General features: G+C 28.7%; 1 protein-coding gene across 4 annotated transcripts in view; it reads left to right on the forward strand.

The window, feature by feature from the left end:
• Positions 1-3,297: 3,297 nt before the first annotated feature.
• The window catches only part of LOC111640110 (stromal interaction molecule homolog), an 81,658-nt gene continuing 72,456 nt past the window's right edge, over positions 3,298-12,499 (forward strand). For all 4 annotated transcript variants that reach the window (XM_023386429.1, XM_023387766.1, XM_023387095.1 and 1 more), the window contains exon 1: positions 3,298-3,649. In XM_023386429.1, the coding sequence (XP_023242197.1) occupies positions 3,466-3,649 (184 nt within the window). In that variant the 5' untranslated portion in view covers positions 3,298-3,465. The remainder of the gene's footprint in view (positions 3,650-12,499) is intronic.

Genomic DNA, 12,499 nt, shown 5'->3' on the forward strand with positions numbered 1-12,499 from the left:
TAGATAAATGCATGATGTAAGAGAAAAAGACCCTTTAAAGCTTGCAAACGTCGCTTGTTTATCGCTCCAAGCCAGCAAAAAACAAAGAAAAAAACAACAAAGAAATTCGACTAATTAAAACACAAATCATGGCATTCCCTCCGATTATAAAATTCGAATTGTTTTACGTCACAATATTCATACCAAGGCCATGGTTAATAAAATAATTATATTTTAATTTGCATAAAATTTATTGGGATAATTATATAATATATGTGTAAGCAATTAAGTTTTACTACATGATAAATTTTGCATAAAAGTCATTCAGAAAATTTCGCATCCTTAATAATATAATTAGATAACTTAATAAACACTATAATAATTACTAAACGCGTAGGAAGTTTAATTTTACTAAGTTATTCAAATTTGAACGTTTGCAATGTTGACACGCTATATATATTTATATGAATAATTTACTCCGCAATATTAGAGTTAACAAATAAATATTTACAGTCCACAGATACGATTATAATTTTGCGCGACGATTATCAACAGATAAATTAATTTGTTGTCCATAAATCTGATGCCATCTTCAACTAAGAACGTCGCCATCTTTATTTTTATTCATTAAAAAGTAATAAACCAATTACTGAGATATGTTACAAAAAGGAAGAACGTTATTGGTCACGAATCGATGACGTCGCAATTAGATTTTTCGAATTTTTAAATTTTAAATATTTATGACGTAAGCGTAATAATAATAAATCTATTTCAAAGCTACGTTACAAAAAATGAAGAAAGGGTATTGGTTAACAGTCGATGACGTCTCAATTCCATTTCAGATTTTAAATTTAAATATTTATGACGTAAGCGTAATAAATGTATTGCAAAAATACGTTACAAAAAAAAAAGGAGGAACGGCATTGGTTACAAATTGACGAATGTGCTGTTCTAAAATTCGAATTTTAAAATTTAAATATTAATGACGTAAGTGTAATAAATTTAAATATTTATGACGTAAACGTAATAATAAATCTATTTCAAAGCTACGTTACAAAAAGATGGAACGGCATTGGCACGAATCTATGACGTAGTAATTCCAATTCAGATTTTTAAATTTAAATATTTATGACGTAAGCTTAGTTAGCACGAATACGGATTCTACGTTACAGTTTGATAATTTTATGTAAAATATATATTTTTTTAAGAAATAAAGCGATATATTTAATCAAAATCTTTACGATACATCTTTTATTCAGATATCAACAGTACATTTTAATTTTTTAGTAAGATGTTTTAAGGGTAAGAAGTTTCTCATTAAGGTAATGGATCCTGTAGAGTTTAGAAAGTAGAATTTACTGACTCGATTTTCTACCGGAAATCAAGTGTAGAAGCATTAAAGTTATTTTATATTTAGAACTAAAGATATTTGGAGTTTTTATTCCATCATTAAAATATAACTTTACAAACATAAAGTATAAAATGAATAAGAGAATAACACTATAACAAAGACTATCTCTTACTTGTAAAATTTCATTTAATTACAGTTTAAGACACTTAAAATTCTTACCGGTTCTTCTATGATTTAAAAGAAATTAAAAATATATAAATTTAAGTATATTCTACTTGATCTATTCTGGTTTTATTCGTACGTATTCATGAATATTTAAGAGTTAATAAAAGTTTCAAACGATTAATCATTTATATACATGCATATAAGTGATATTTGTATACAAAATATTCATCATTCTATATAAAAATAAATAAATAAAATTTATATATATACATAAATTTTAAACAGACAGAGATATATATGGGCTTATATGAAACAATAGAAAATGGCTTTCTCGGTTTTTATTTTTTAAAATGTAAATAGTTTTTCGCGTAGTAGCCTAAAAACTAAATTCTGAATAATAATAATAATAATAATAACCTTTAATGTATTAAATTATACAGTAAAACCTGTGTAAAACGGACCTGTAACGAATACTTTTCCGGTTTGATAGGTTTTCTTTAACACAGAAAATTACTCCGTTACGAAGAATTTTTTCCGTTTTAGGCAGGTTTTACAATATAATTACTGGTTTACTGGTATAAGTGTATAATTATACGCTTTACCAGGGCCGACGAGAGAAAATAACGGGTTCCTCTAAATTTCTAGGGCCGTGGTTCATAGGGGCCCGAACAAGATCCCACAATTTTTACGCGTTAATTAACAGTAGAAAATTAACGGGTGCTTAAGATTAAAATCCGAAGCGAGGTAATAAATTGCCCCAAAACATACAGCTTTAAACAAATCATTTATTTACTTGGGACCTATTTAATTTGTGTTTATAAAATAAACATTTATGTATAATATGTGAATATGTAAAAGATATACATGTTCATATAGTTTTTACGAGCTATTATTTACCCTCTCCCTCCCTACTGCATACAATGTTGTACATTTGGCAAACCTCTCCCCTTTAATTACGTGTACAATAGTTCATGGACCCCCTGACATTGAAGAAATGACTTTAAAAAAGCTCTTCAAATAGTTTATTCACATGACTAGTAAGTCGGCTGGACTTAGACTTGTGGCTCTATGCTGTAACATAGAATAGACCCTTTTTCTCTCCACCGAATAGTAATAAAATGTAAGGCCCTAAGCTATGTGCAAATCCGACTCGCTTATAAGAATAAATTACCCCTAAAAAATAAGTAAATACCCCTAAAAATTCTACGTAGACAATGCCTCGAACCCCCTCCTCATTGTGTGCTTTGCAGTTTTTTCTCCACCCCCTTAAACTGTATACGTAATTAATGAAAGGCCCCTTAATAAAAACACGTACAATTAATAATTGGATATTAAACGTACTTTACAGTAATTATACGGATTTTAAATCGCTATTTTACGTAAAAGGTAGACCTTTCTGACGTCATTGACAGAGAATTTCGGGCCTTCAGGCCTTATTAATTAAATTATAAGGTATTTGTTATATTAATAGCTAAATAAATTTTTTAAAAAAAAACATGTTTAAAATCGTATTTTAAAAAAAAAATAAAAAACATCAAAAATTTGCCGCCAAATATTTGAATTTCAAAATTATTCATATTTAAAAATCTCAATCTCGCGAGAATATACGTGACGATTTCGTTTAATTAAAAAATAGATTAAAAAAATAAATAAATAAACTACTTGCCGATAATTATAAACGTTATTAAATACTATGAAAATAAAAATAAATTTTAAAAATTTGATAAAAGTTTTGAATCGAGTCGATTAAAAATAAGTGGGAATTTCGATCTGTGTCGACCAATAGGAATTTGTTGCGGAGACGAATGCGGTCTTACAACATGGTAGCTCGCATCGAGTCGACGACGTCGAACGAATTCGATTGTGTAAAATAACTTAGTTTTTGTTTACTTTTTAAACTTAATTATTAAAATGCGTTGAGTTAATTATGTAATTTTACGCGTAAGTGGATTGTATTTAACAATTGTAACATGAAATTGTTATCCGTTGGATATTTTATAAGTCTATTATTAGTATCTGTCTTCACTTGTGTGTTATCAAATCAAGATGAAGTTCCTACTTCCAATGACATTGAAGAATTGGATGTGTCTTCCAAGCCAAAGTTTGCTATTTCTTTAGGACCCAACCAAAACTTAGATAAAAATTCCGTCGCTGGTAAATATTCTTTTCATATTCTTTAATTACAATTTAAAAACCGGCTAATTACGAATTTACACGTAAAGAATTGCTAACGTTCCAATTTTCATGTTATATTCGAGAGTTCGTATGGGGCCTGGGGTAGATTGGACACCTTTACTCCTTAGTGAACCCTATTTTCCAAGATGTGAACTTTGAATGAGGGGTTTCCCATCCACCCCAGAATTGTAGAACCTCTGTAAGACCAAATAAGTCAAAGGAACCCTACCTGTGCGTGTGACCCTTTGCCGGATATTTGCCTCCGAAAGTAAGTTTTTATCGTTTACCGGTACACTGCCCATTTTCCGTGCTCCGAGTTCGTCGGGGCTCGCCTCCGCCGATGTGGAGCGTGTAGTCGTGCACTTCGGTGCGAATGGACTACTTTGACGCCCGTGTGGGGCTTGCCCTCGCGCCTTCCTAAAACTGATTGAAAGGGCCACTCGAAGTCGGCGTGGTCGTTCGGGCTAAATAATTAAATACAATAGAGTCGTGTCACACTGTTAAGATTATCTTGCAAAAGGTCTTGCAAAGTAGTATGGTTTTTGATTTTTTGTTTTGGTTCTAAAAGTGTGGCGTATGGCTCCGACGATCTCGTTCGGAGATGTAATTCTACCTGTTTCTTTAAAACAAATTAAATACGTAATGCTTGTTTATTAATAAAAATTAGTCTTTCTGGAATCTTATGTTTTGTTAGTAAATATAACATTCAATTTATAGTGGTAGGAGTTTACAGGAAAAGTCTTCAGCTACTTCCATTGAAGGTCCATTACATTACGGTGTACTCGGTTAGCTGGAACTCATGGGGATTGGTAGATGCCGGGTAAATGTAGTTTTCAGTTGCTTGAGACTTACTATTAAACCCTTAACTGGTTTCTTGGGGGCCGCGCGGCCCCCACGCGTCATATTTTTACGATTTTCTAAAAATCGAAATATCGTGCGCATCTGCCATTTTATGTAATCTTATTACGTCACGACTCTTAGCGAGTGCCAAATGTTCGGCTTTGTAGCACTTACAAGGATGGAGCTATGTACCTTCTGGGGGCCGCGCAGCCCCCACGATATCAGTTACGTTGGTTTTTTGTGGAAATGTGTTTTTATGTTTTTTTTATTTTTACAATTATTTTGCAAAGATATCTCAACCTTGCATCAAAAATTCAAAATGACTACCAAAGAATCATTTGAACTGCTAATAGATGATAATATTATACAAATTGCTAGATCAAGCCGAAATCTCCTGAAAAGAGTATGTTGTCATTTTGTGCTGGAAAAAAAGATGGTAAATATGCTACTAAGTGCAACAGTTGTTTGAAATTTATTTGCAAAGTGCATAGTACTACAAAAATACTATGTGATAACTCTCAAGACTGAACTACGTAATTGCGTTAAAATGTTCCTGAGTCTTAAAAATAGAAGTGATTATATTACCTGTGGTTTTTTAACAAATGATAGTTAGAGGCTATAAGAGATACTTTTTTATAAGATTAGTTTCTTAAGAATAAGAAAAAAAAATATCTTTGGTAAAAACTTACAATAGGGTAGATTTTTGTATTGTTAAAAAAAGCATACACCAAAAGTTGTAACAATTTTGTGATCTCTTGTAATAATTAAGTAAAGAAAATTATATAAATAAATAAAAGTTGATTATACTAAAGAAGGGTTCCATTTAGCATTTATGTACTTTTGAACTGTCACATTGTTAAATTTGCTCTCTAAAGGCAAATTTTGCTTGGGGCCCGCGCAGCCCCCATGATACCAGTTACGTTTGAAAAATTTACGATACCAGTTAAGGGTTTAAAAATGGCCTAACTAATACTATACCTTGTAAATACCATACCATAAATTCTGTATTGACAACATTAATATTGAAATACAGCAATTAAAAGCAAATAAAGACAAACTGGGTTGGGTGAGAACCCAAAATTTGAATAAGTGTAGATCCCATCTGACCGATATGTTTGTGATGAATTTGTGCGAGTAGGAGACAAATATATGGCGCATGAAGTGTGGGCTTACTCACTGTGCAAGTGTGCCAAGTTTAACCTTACATTTCCACTAGAAATTTATTTTATTTTTTATTTGAAGTATTATTTTTTCAATTTTTTTGCCAGAGATTTCTGATCTTGTTAACAGAGAGTCTATTTTGACAATAACTTTGTTTTAACCATGAAATTTACCTAATAAACAATACCTAAATATATAATCCCTGTTTAATTTTGATTAAATTCAATTAATTATAGCTACCTGATTAATTAGCAAATAATAATAATACATTGTTGTTATAGCTTATTTATTGTATAGAGAAAATAATTTAAATGTGTTTTTATATGTGTTAGACTATAGAATATAAACAAAACACAAAAAAGCCTTGAAATAAGAATTCTTTTTTTCAGCCGAAGACATTTTCAGAATTTTATTCTAACTTTTTAAAGGTTAAAGTACTTTCCTTATTGTAACATTTAAAGAAATATCAAACAAAAAATTTAATTCAAAGTCTTTGGTTTTCTAATGTTTGAATACATAATCTCAAAGCACATATCAATTCTTTCACACAAAAGAATTCTGTTCTGTTTGCATAAAAGAATTTAATGTTAGGCAAAGGCATTTTATCCATCTGAAGACGGAATAAAGTTTGATACAATAAAAGTTTTGTCTTAAAAATTGTTGGACTTTCTAATGCCATAAATTTTTTGTTTAGCATATAAAATTTTTAAAAAATAATAATAATTTTAAAATTCTTTATTTACATATTTATTAATTTCTAATTATATATTTAGCTAGATTATTCTCAAAAGTTTTTTTTTATAAATATCACTTTTAACTAAAATTATTATTTATATTATTCTATAAAATATGTTTACATTATGTTATTTTGATAAATTAAAATAATACATTTTTATGATTAAATTTAATTATAATTTTATGTTAAAAATCTGAAGTTGAATAATATAAATTTTTTCTTTTTTATAACATTATTTAGAGATGAATCTTAATCTAAGACAGTTAAAAATAAATTAATAAAATAAATGTAATTATATAACCTAAACGTATAATTAGTATAGCTGAACAGTTTTTTTTAAATTTAAATAATCTTTACTCTATTATAAATTATCAGAAGTAAAAATATCACAGACTGATCATATATCAAATAATTGCTATTTATTTATTTTGCTTCTCATACTCGAAAAATAAACCTGTTCCGTCAAATCATTATAGGATGCCAAGCTCAGGATCTATGATTAAAGTTTCATTATTGCCAAGAAAATCACATGTTACTCACATATTTTCTGACTAATTTTCGTTCCTTTGAAATTAATTTTGTTTTATCGTCATATATTTAATTACATTACAAAGTAGTAAAGAATGATTTCACCATTCATTAATTTTTTAAATTAATTAATGTCTTAAATTTTCTAAATTGAACTTATGTCTGTATATTATATATTAAATATGCCATTCTTTTTTTTAACTTTTTTAAATATATATAGTTAACGCATTTTATATTTAAATACATTTAATATCATTAGGACTTTGTGTTTTTTGAAGTAGGTTTTTCTGTAGTAGCAATTTATCAATAATCTTTTATTGAAAGGTAATTTCATTTTATAGAAATTTGGTACAAAATATCTAGTTCTAATTTAAGTATCTTCAAACAAAATTATATAAATTCATAATTACAATTTAGTGTGTATGTTTTCTTAAGTTTGGAAATCCTAAATATTTTTATTAATTAAAGAAATTGATATTTAGATATATATATAAAAGTAGATTTTTAATTTTTGTGAGTAATTTGAATGCGATACCGATAAAAAAAAAATCATCATATATTTATAGAAACCGATTCTCATTATAAAAACACTTTATAATAGACGACCTTGATTTCCTGTTTGTAAAACTAAAAAACTGCCCAGCAAGTTTTCAGTTTCTTAGGTTATTACTCTATTACTTTCTAATTTTTCTTTCACATACTGAAATTTCTATGTTTGTATGTATGGTTACTTTATTTTTCTCCGAGATGGTCCGTAATAATTCAAAGATGACCTAGCTGCCGTGGTAGCTTAGCCAAATTACTTAACACACCTTTCTAACAGTCAATTGTGCAACCTGTTTGTTTTTAATTTACATATTTTATCTTGAAGAGATTTATACATTCTCTCTTAATTATAAATCTTTTTATTATGAGTGAAAAAAATCTTAAAAAATATAGTTGAATAATTTACATTTCAGATAGAAGAAATATTAATTTGATTTAATTTTTGCTTTTTAATTGAAGAGTTCATATTCTATTTGATGTTGATAAAGTTTATTTTGTATAAACCTTGTACGAGCCCTATAATTTGATTTGAAATTCAGTTATTTTATATTATATTACCATAATTTAGTTAAAAATCTATTTTATATATTGCGGCAAGTTTAGAATTTTTAATAATGATTTGTGTAAAATACCTAGAAAATACAATGCCAAGAAGTTCATTAGTTAGATAGAATGAATATACAGTGGTACCTCAGGTTACGAACGCCCCAGCATACGAAATTTTCAGGATACGACATGAAATTCGAACATATTTTTGCTCCACGATACGAACAAAAACTCACCATACGACGTTACATTAGTTCGCATTTTTCATTTGTTTTTCTTACTACAGTTATTTTTTTAAATGTATTACTTGGCTTTAATTTGAGTATGTTTTTCGCGTTGGAACGAATTATTTGGTTTTACATGTAATCGTATGGGAAAAGATGATTCACCTTACGACATTTTCATGATACGATCTCAGTTTCGGAACGGATTAATTTCGTATCCTGAGGTACCACTGTATCATATTTACTCGCATATAAGACGAGGTTTTTATTCATTTTTTTTGCTCCAAAACCCTAGGTCGTCCTATATGCGCGTTCAAAGGATTCTTTGCATTTTTGCAATAATTTTTGTGAACCATGTATTCGCATTTTTTACCAGATGCTGACCATCTGGTGTTTAAAAACAAAAGTATTTTATCTGAGTCGTTCGAATCCTTCTTGTGTATTGTCAGGAGTAAAGATGAATAGCAATAGGAAAAGCAAAGCTTTTGAATTGAATTCCAAAATCATACAGAAGCCTGATATACATTTTAATCCATTCCCACGCGAAAACAGATGATTATTTGGAAATCAGAATTCGGAGAAACTCATAAGTGTAATTGACAGAGAGTGGATTCGATTGTTAATAATTGGCATAAAAGATTTCCGATTGTCCAGCTTTACACAAAGAAATTATGTTGTCGATTTTACATGATTTTTTCTTAAAGTTTAAAATGCCAGTAATTTCTGTGGGTCAATGTGTGCATTTACGTGCATTTGATATTTTATTTGTGATTAAACAAAACAAAATTAGAATTGTATTAATAAATCTAATTTTCTTTATTTTGATCTTTAAAGTCACACCTCATCCTATATGCGAGAGCATCTTATAAGCGAGTAAATACAGTAAATAAATGTTGGAAAATATTGTTAAGAGGAAGATCAATCACTAACTTATCTTACTCTTACACAATTTAATTATGTATGATAGATCTGTATTTTTTAAAATTAATTTTAAGCATATATAAACAACTAAGCCAAAATTTTAATAAATATCTAAACACCAGATTTATAATTTATAGTGCAAAAAGTATGATGTTTAAACATCTGGTCCATTTTGAATTTAAAGTATACGTTAGTAGACCTAGAGACTATTCAAACAGATAATATTTTAAAAATAAGGAAAATAATACAGTTACAAATTTAATGTATACAAAAATAACTTATTTATCTACAAAATTATTATACTAATATTAAGTTTTTATTACGTTAACATTATCAAAATTGTGCACAAGATTATTTCATGTAAATAAACATGCATATTTTGATAATAACTTTGTTTAAACTATTCTTTCTCTTCCTCTCCCATTTTATTTTTAAATATATTTAGTTTTACGCATTGTATTATTAAGAAATCAGGCAAAATTTTGCTGTACAGTACTTTAACATGTAACATTATTAAAGCCAAATGTTTGCTGGATTAAATTTGGCTTTAATATAACTATCCAGCCTGGAGATGTTTATATTTGTGTAACATTATGCATCTGTTGGACATTTAATTGCGTTTTCTTTTAAATTTAGTTGTAAAATGTTAAAAATACGCTCTTAAATCTATATTACAAATATCTTTAATTAATTAGAATTATATTCAAATTGAAAATTTCTCTGTATAAGAAGTTTATTTTCTGAAAAATGCTTAACTTGATTAATCAACCACACATTTTAATTTTTATCTTTAGAACTGTCAAAATAATAGGAGAGTTGGTTTATGTGAATTCAACATTAAGCATTCCTTCTTTTCAAATTTGAGAAGAAATATAATTTAATCTGACATTTTCATTGCTAACATTATTTTAAACTTATTTTCAAAGCAAACAAAATGTCATCATTAATTAAACAAACATAACAACAAACTACACAACATTTTTTATGGTTACAAAAACAAAATTGTTATCAGAAGCTTAAAAATATAAATATAGTAGCCCATTTTTATATTGCTCATTTGGATATAGCAAGTGTTTTTTTTTTTCTTTCAAGCATAAAAAGTGCTTGAATTTTTACTAGCAAAAACAGTACAGGATCTTCCAAAAAGAATGATGCCATTCTAAATTATTGTAATTATGTTAATTAATTAATTATTATTTGAAAACATTGGAAAACTGTCAAAGTTTTATTAATAGTTTTGCCCATTACAATTTCTCAATGTGTGCATCTTGTGTCACACAGCACGTGTCTGGCTGATATTCAAATCCTATGCTGACTACTGCATATCCATTATAGCTACAATTCTGTAGCTCCTGCAGATTATTCCTGTTACACAATGATGAGTGATTTCAACTTTGTAAACTGCAGAATGCAAAAGTGAACCTTTCCTATTGCTGAGTTACCATTTTTATTTTATGGTGCTTCTTAGAGGCAGTAGATGAAGAGACATTTGATTGATGGCTGGAGGAGACAAAACTCATACAGATATTCTATTGATTGGCATACATCGCATGATTCTTGGATAATAATTAACATAATTACAGTAATTTAAAGTTCATTTTGTAAGACCCTTCATCACTTTATTCCAATCATTAACCTTAAACTACTATTGTATGAAATGCAACTTGAAGAAAAAGCAAGTCAATATGGAGATCAAAAATAGACAAAACAGCTGGATAGATATATTTCCGTGTGATATATCGTTCATTTGGTTTCTGTCTTGATATGCACAATAGTGTTACTGTACAATGCACTCATGCTAATTTGAACTAATTATTATATACGATTGCTTACATTGATAAATTCGGAGAGTGGTTTGACTAAATCATAGTAAATAATAGAATACTTTGAGGTGTGTATAGTAATTAATCTTTAATATACTAGCATATATTAGAGATTTTGACTTGGTAGAAAAAATAATAATAAGTAATTTTTTTAACATTGTCTATAGAGAATTTTTTATTTTCAAAAATTTATTTGAATCCTTTCCAACCTAGATGATAAAAAAGAAAATTGGTTAATGAAATAAAGACAATCAGTGGATGTTCTTGAGATAGATAAGGATGTGCACCTGCTAGGGAGAAGTAAAAAATTTGGTGTTTGAACAGTTTTGTCAAGTTCCAGAATGCTGTAAATGGTTTTGGAATGATTTTGAATGAAAAATAATTCATTAAAGTTGATAATTAAAGAGAGAAATCTCTGTATATAATACTTCCAATAATTTTCTTATTGATATTGTTGAGGCTCACAAAATGTCTGATGATAACAATTCTCTTTGAATGACTGTAATTCAGTACGGCTTCTCATGAATTATATTTTTAATAAAAATCAATTGATAATTCAATTTCTCTCCTATAACCTAAGAAACTTTTATTATTTTCCTACATTGAACTCACCTTTCCCTCTTGCAGATTCTGATAGTGTGTCCAGTCCAAGTTACTGTGTAGTGGAAAAGGATTAAGCAAAGTTTTATTAAAAGTGAAATTTTGTGTATGATACTGCAGTTTTTCCTATGGCAAATGTCAGAAATGTCACCCAGAGGTCCCAAAATCCAGGGGAATAAGATCCAGAGATCTATTGGGCCAGATTCCAAGAGAGATTATGTGATTGGCAAAGTCTTCCAAAACTAGAACATCTGTGAGACATGGAACTCATGGGCTTTATATGCCAATGTAGTACACATTACAAATTTCTCGCTGCATAGTAACTTTCTGAACACCCTGTACTATATGACTATATTATTTACCATAATTTACTTAAAATTGCTCTTGCAATGTTATGAAAAAGCTGTATGAAGAAATCCTTTGTCATATTTTCAAAAAATAATCAATGATCTTTTGACTGGAACATTTAGCAAAAATATTAATAAGAAATAAAACAAAATTGATACAGATTTTGCAGAGTTTAGATTTATTGAGAGTTCTCTCTGTTATACATGTAGTATTATCTATATATATAAATGGATGTGTACGTCCCTATACAGTCGACCCCCCCTATAAGATATAGATACGTTCCATTCTTTAGGAATCCGATTTCTTACGAGTCGTTCCAATCACAGCCCGACACGTGTCAAGTTTACAGACTACGGCTGATTGAAAGGTTTTCTTCCATAAAATTAATCGATTCTAGACTAATCCGACTCAACATTTCCAAAATACGTATATTTTTTTTGGAAATAATCCGTATAAACTACGCTATAAATAAAAAATTGTAGGATTACTTACCGAGTGTCACCATTCGACATCGCCATTGCTCAACATTGTTTTCGTCGCGGAACAGCTCAGCAAA

The sequence above is a fragment of the Centruroides sculpturatus genome, unplaced genomic scaffold, assembly GCF_000671375.1.
Source record: "Centruroides sculpturatus isolate CEXI.00-Female unplaced genomic scaffold, Cexi_2.0 scaffold146, whole genome shotgun sequence".
In the NCBI taxonomy this organism is placed as follows: domain Eukaryota; kingdom Metazoa; phylum Arthropoda; class Arachnida; order Scorpiones; family Buthidae; genus Centruroides; species Centruroides sculpturatus.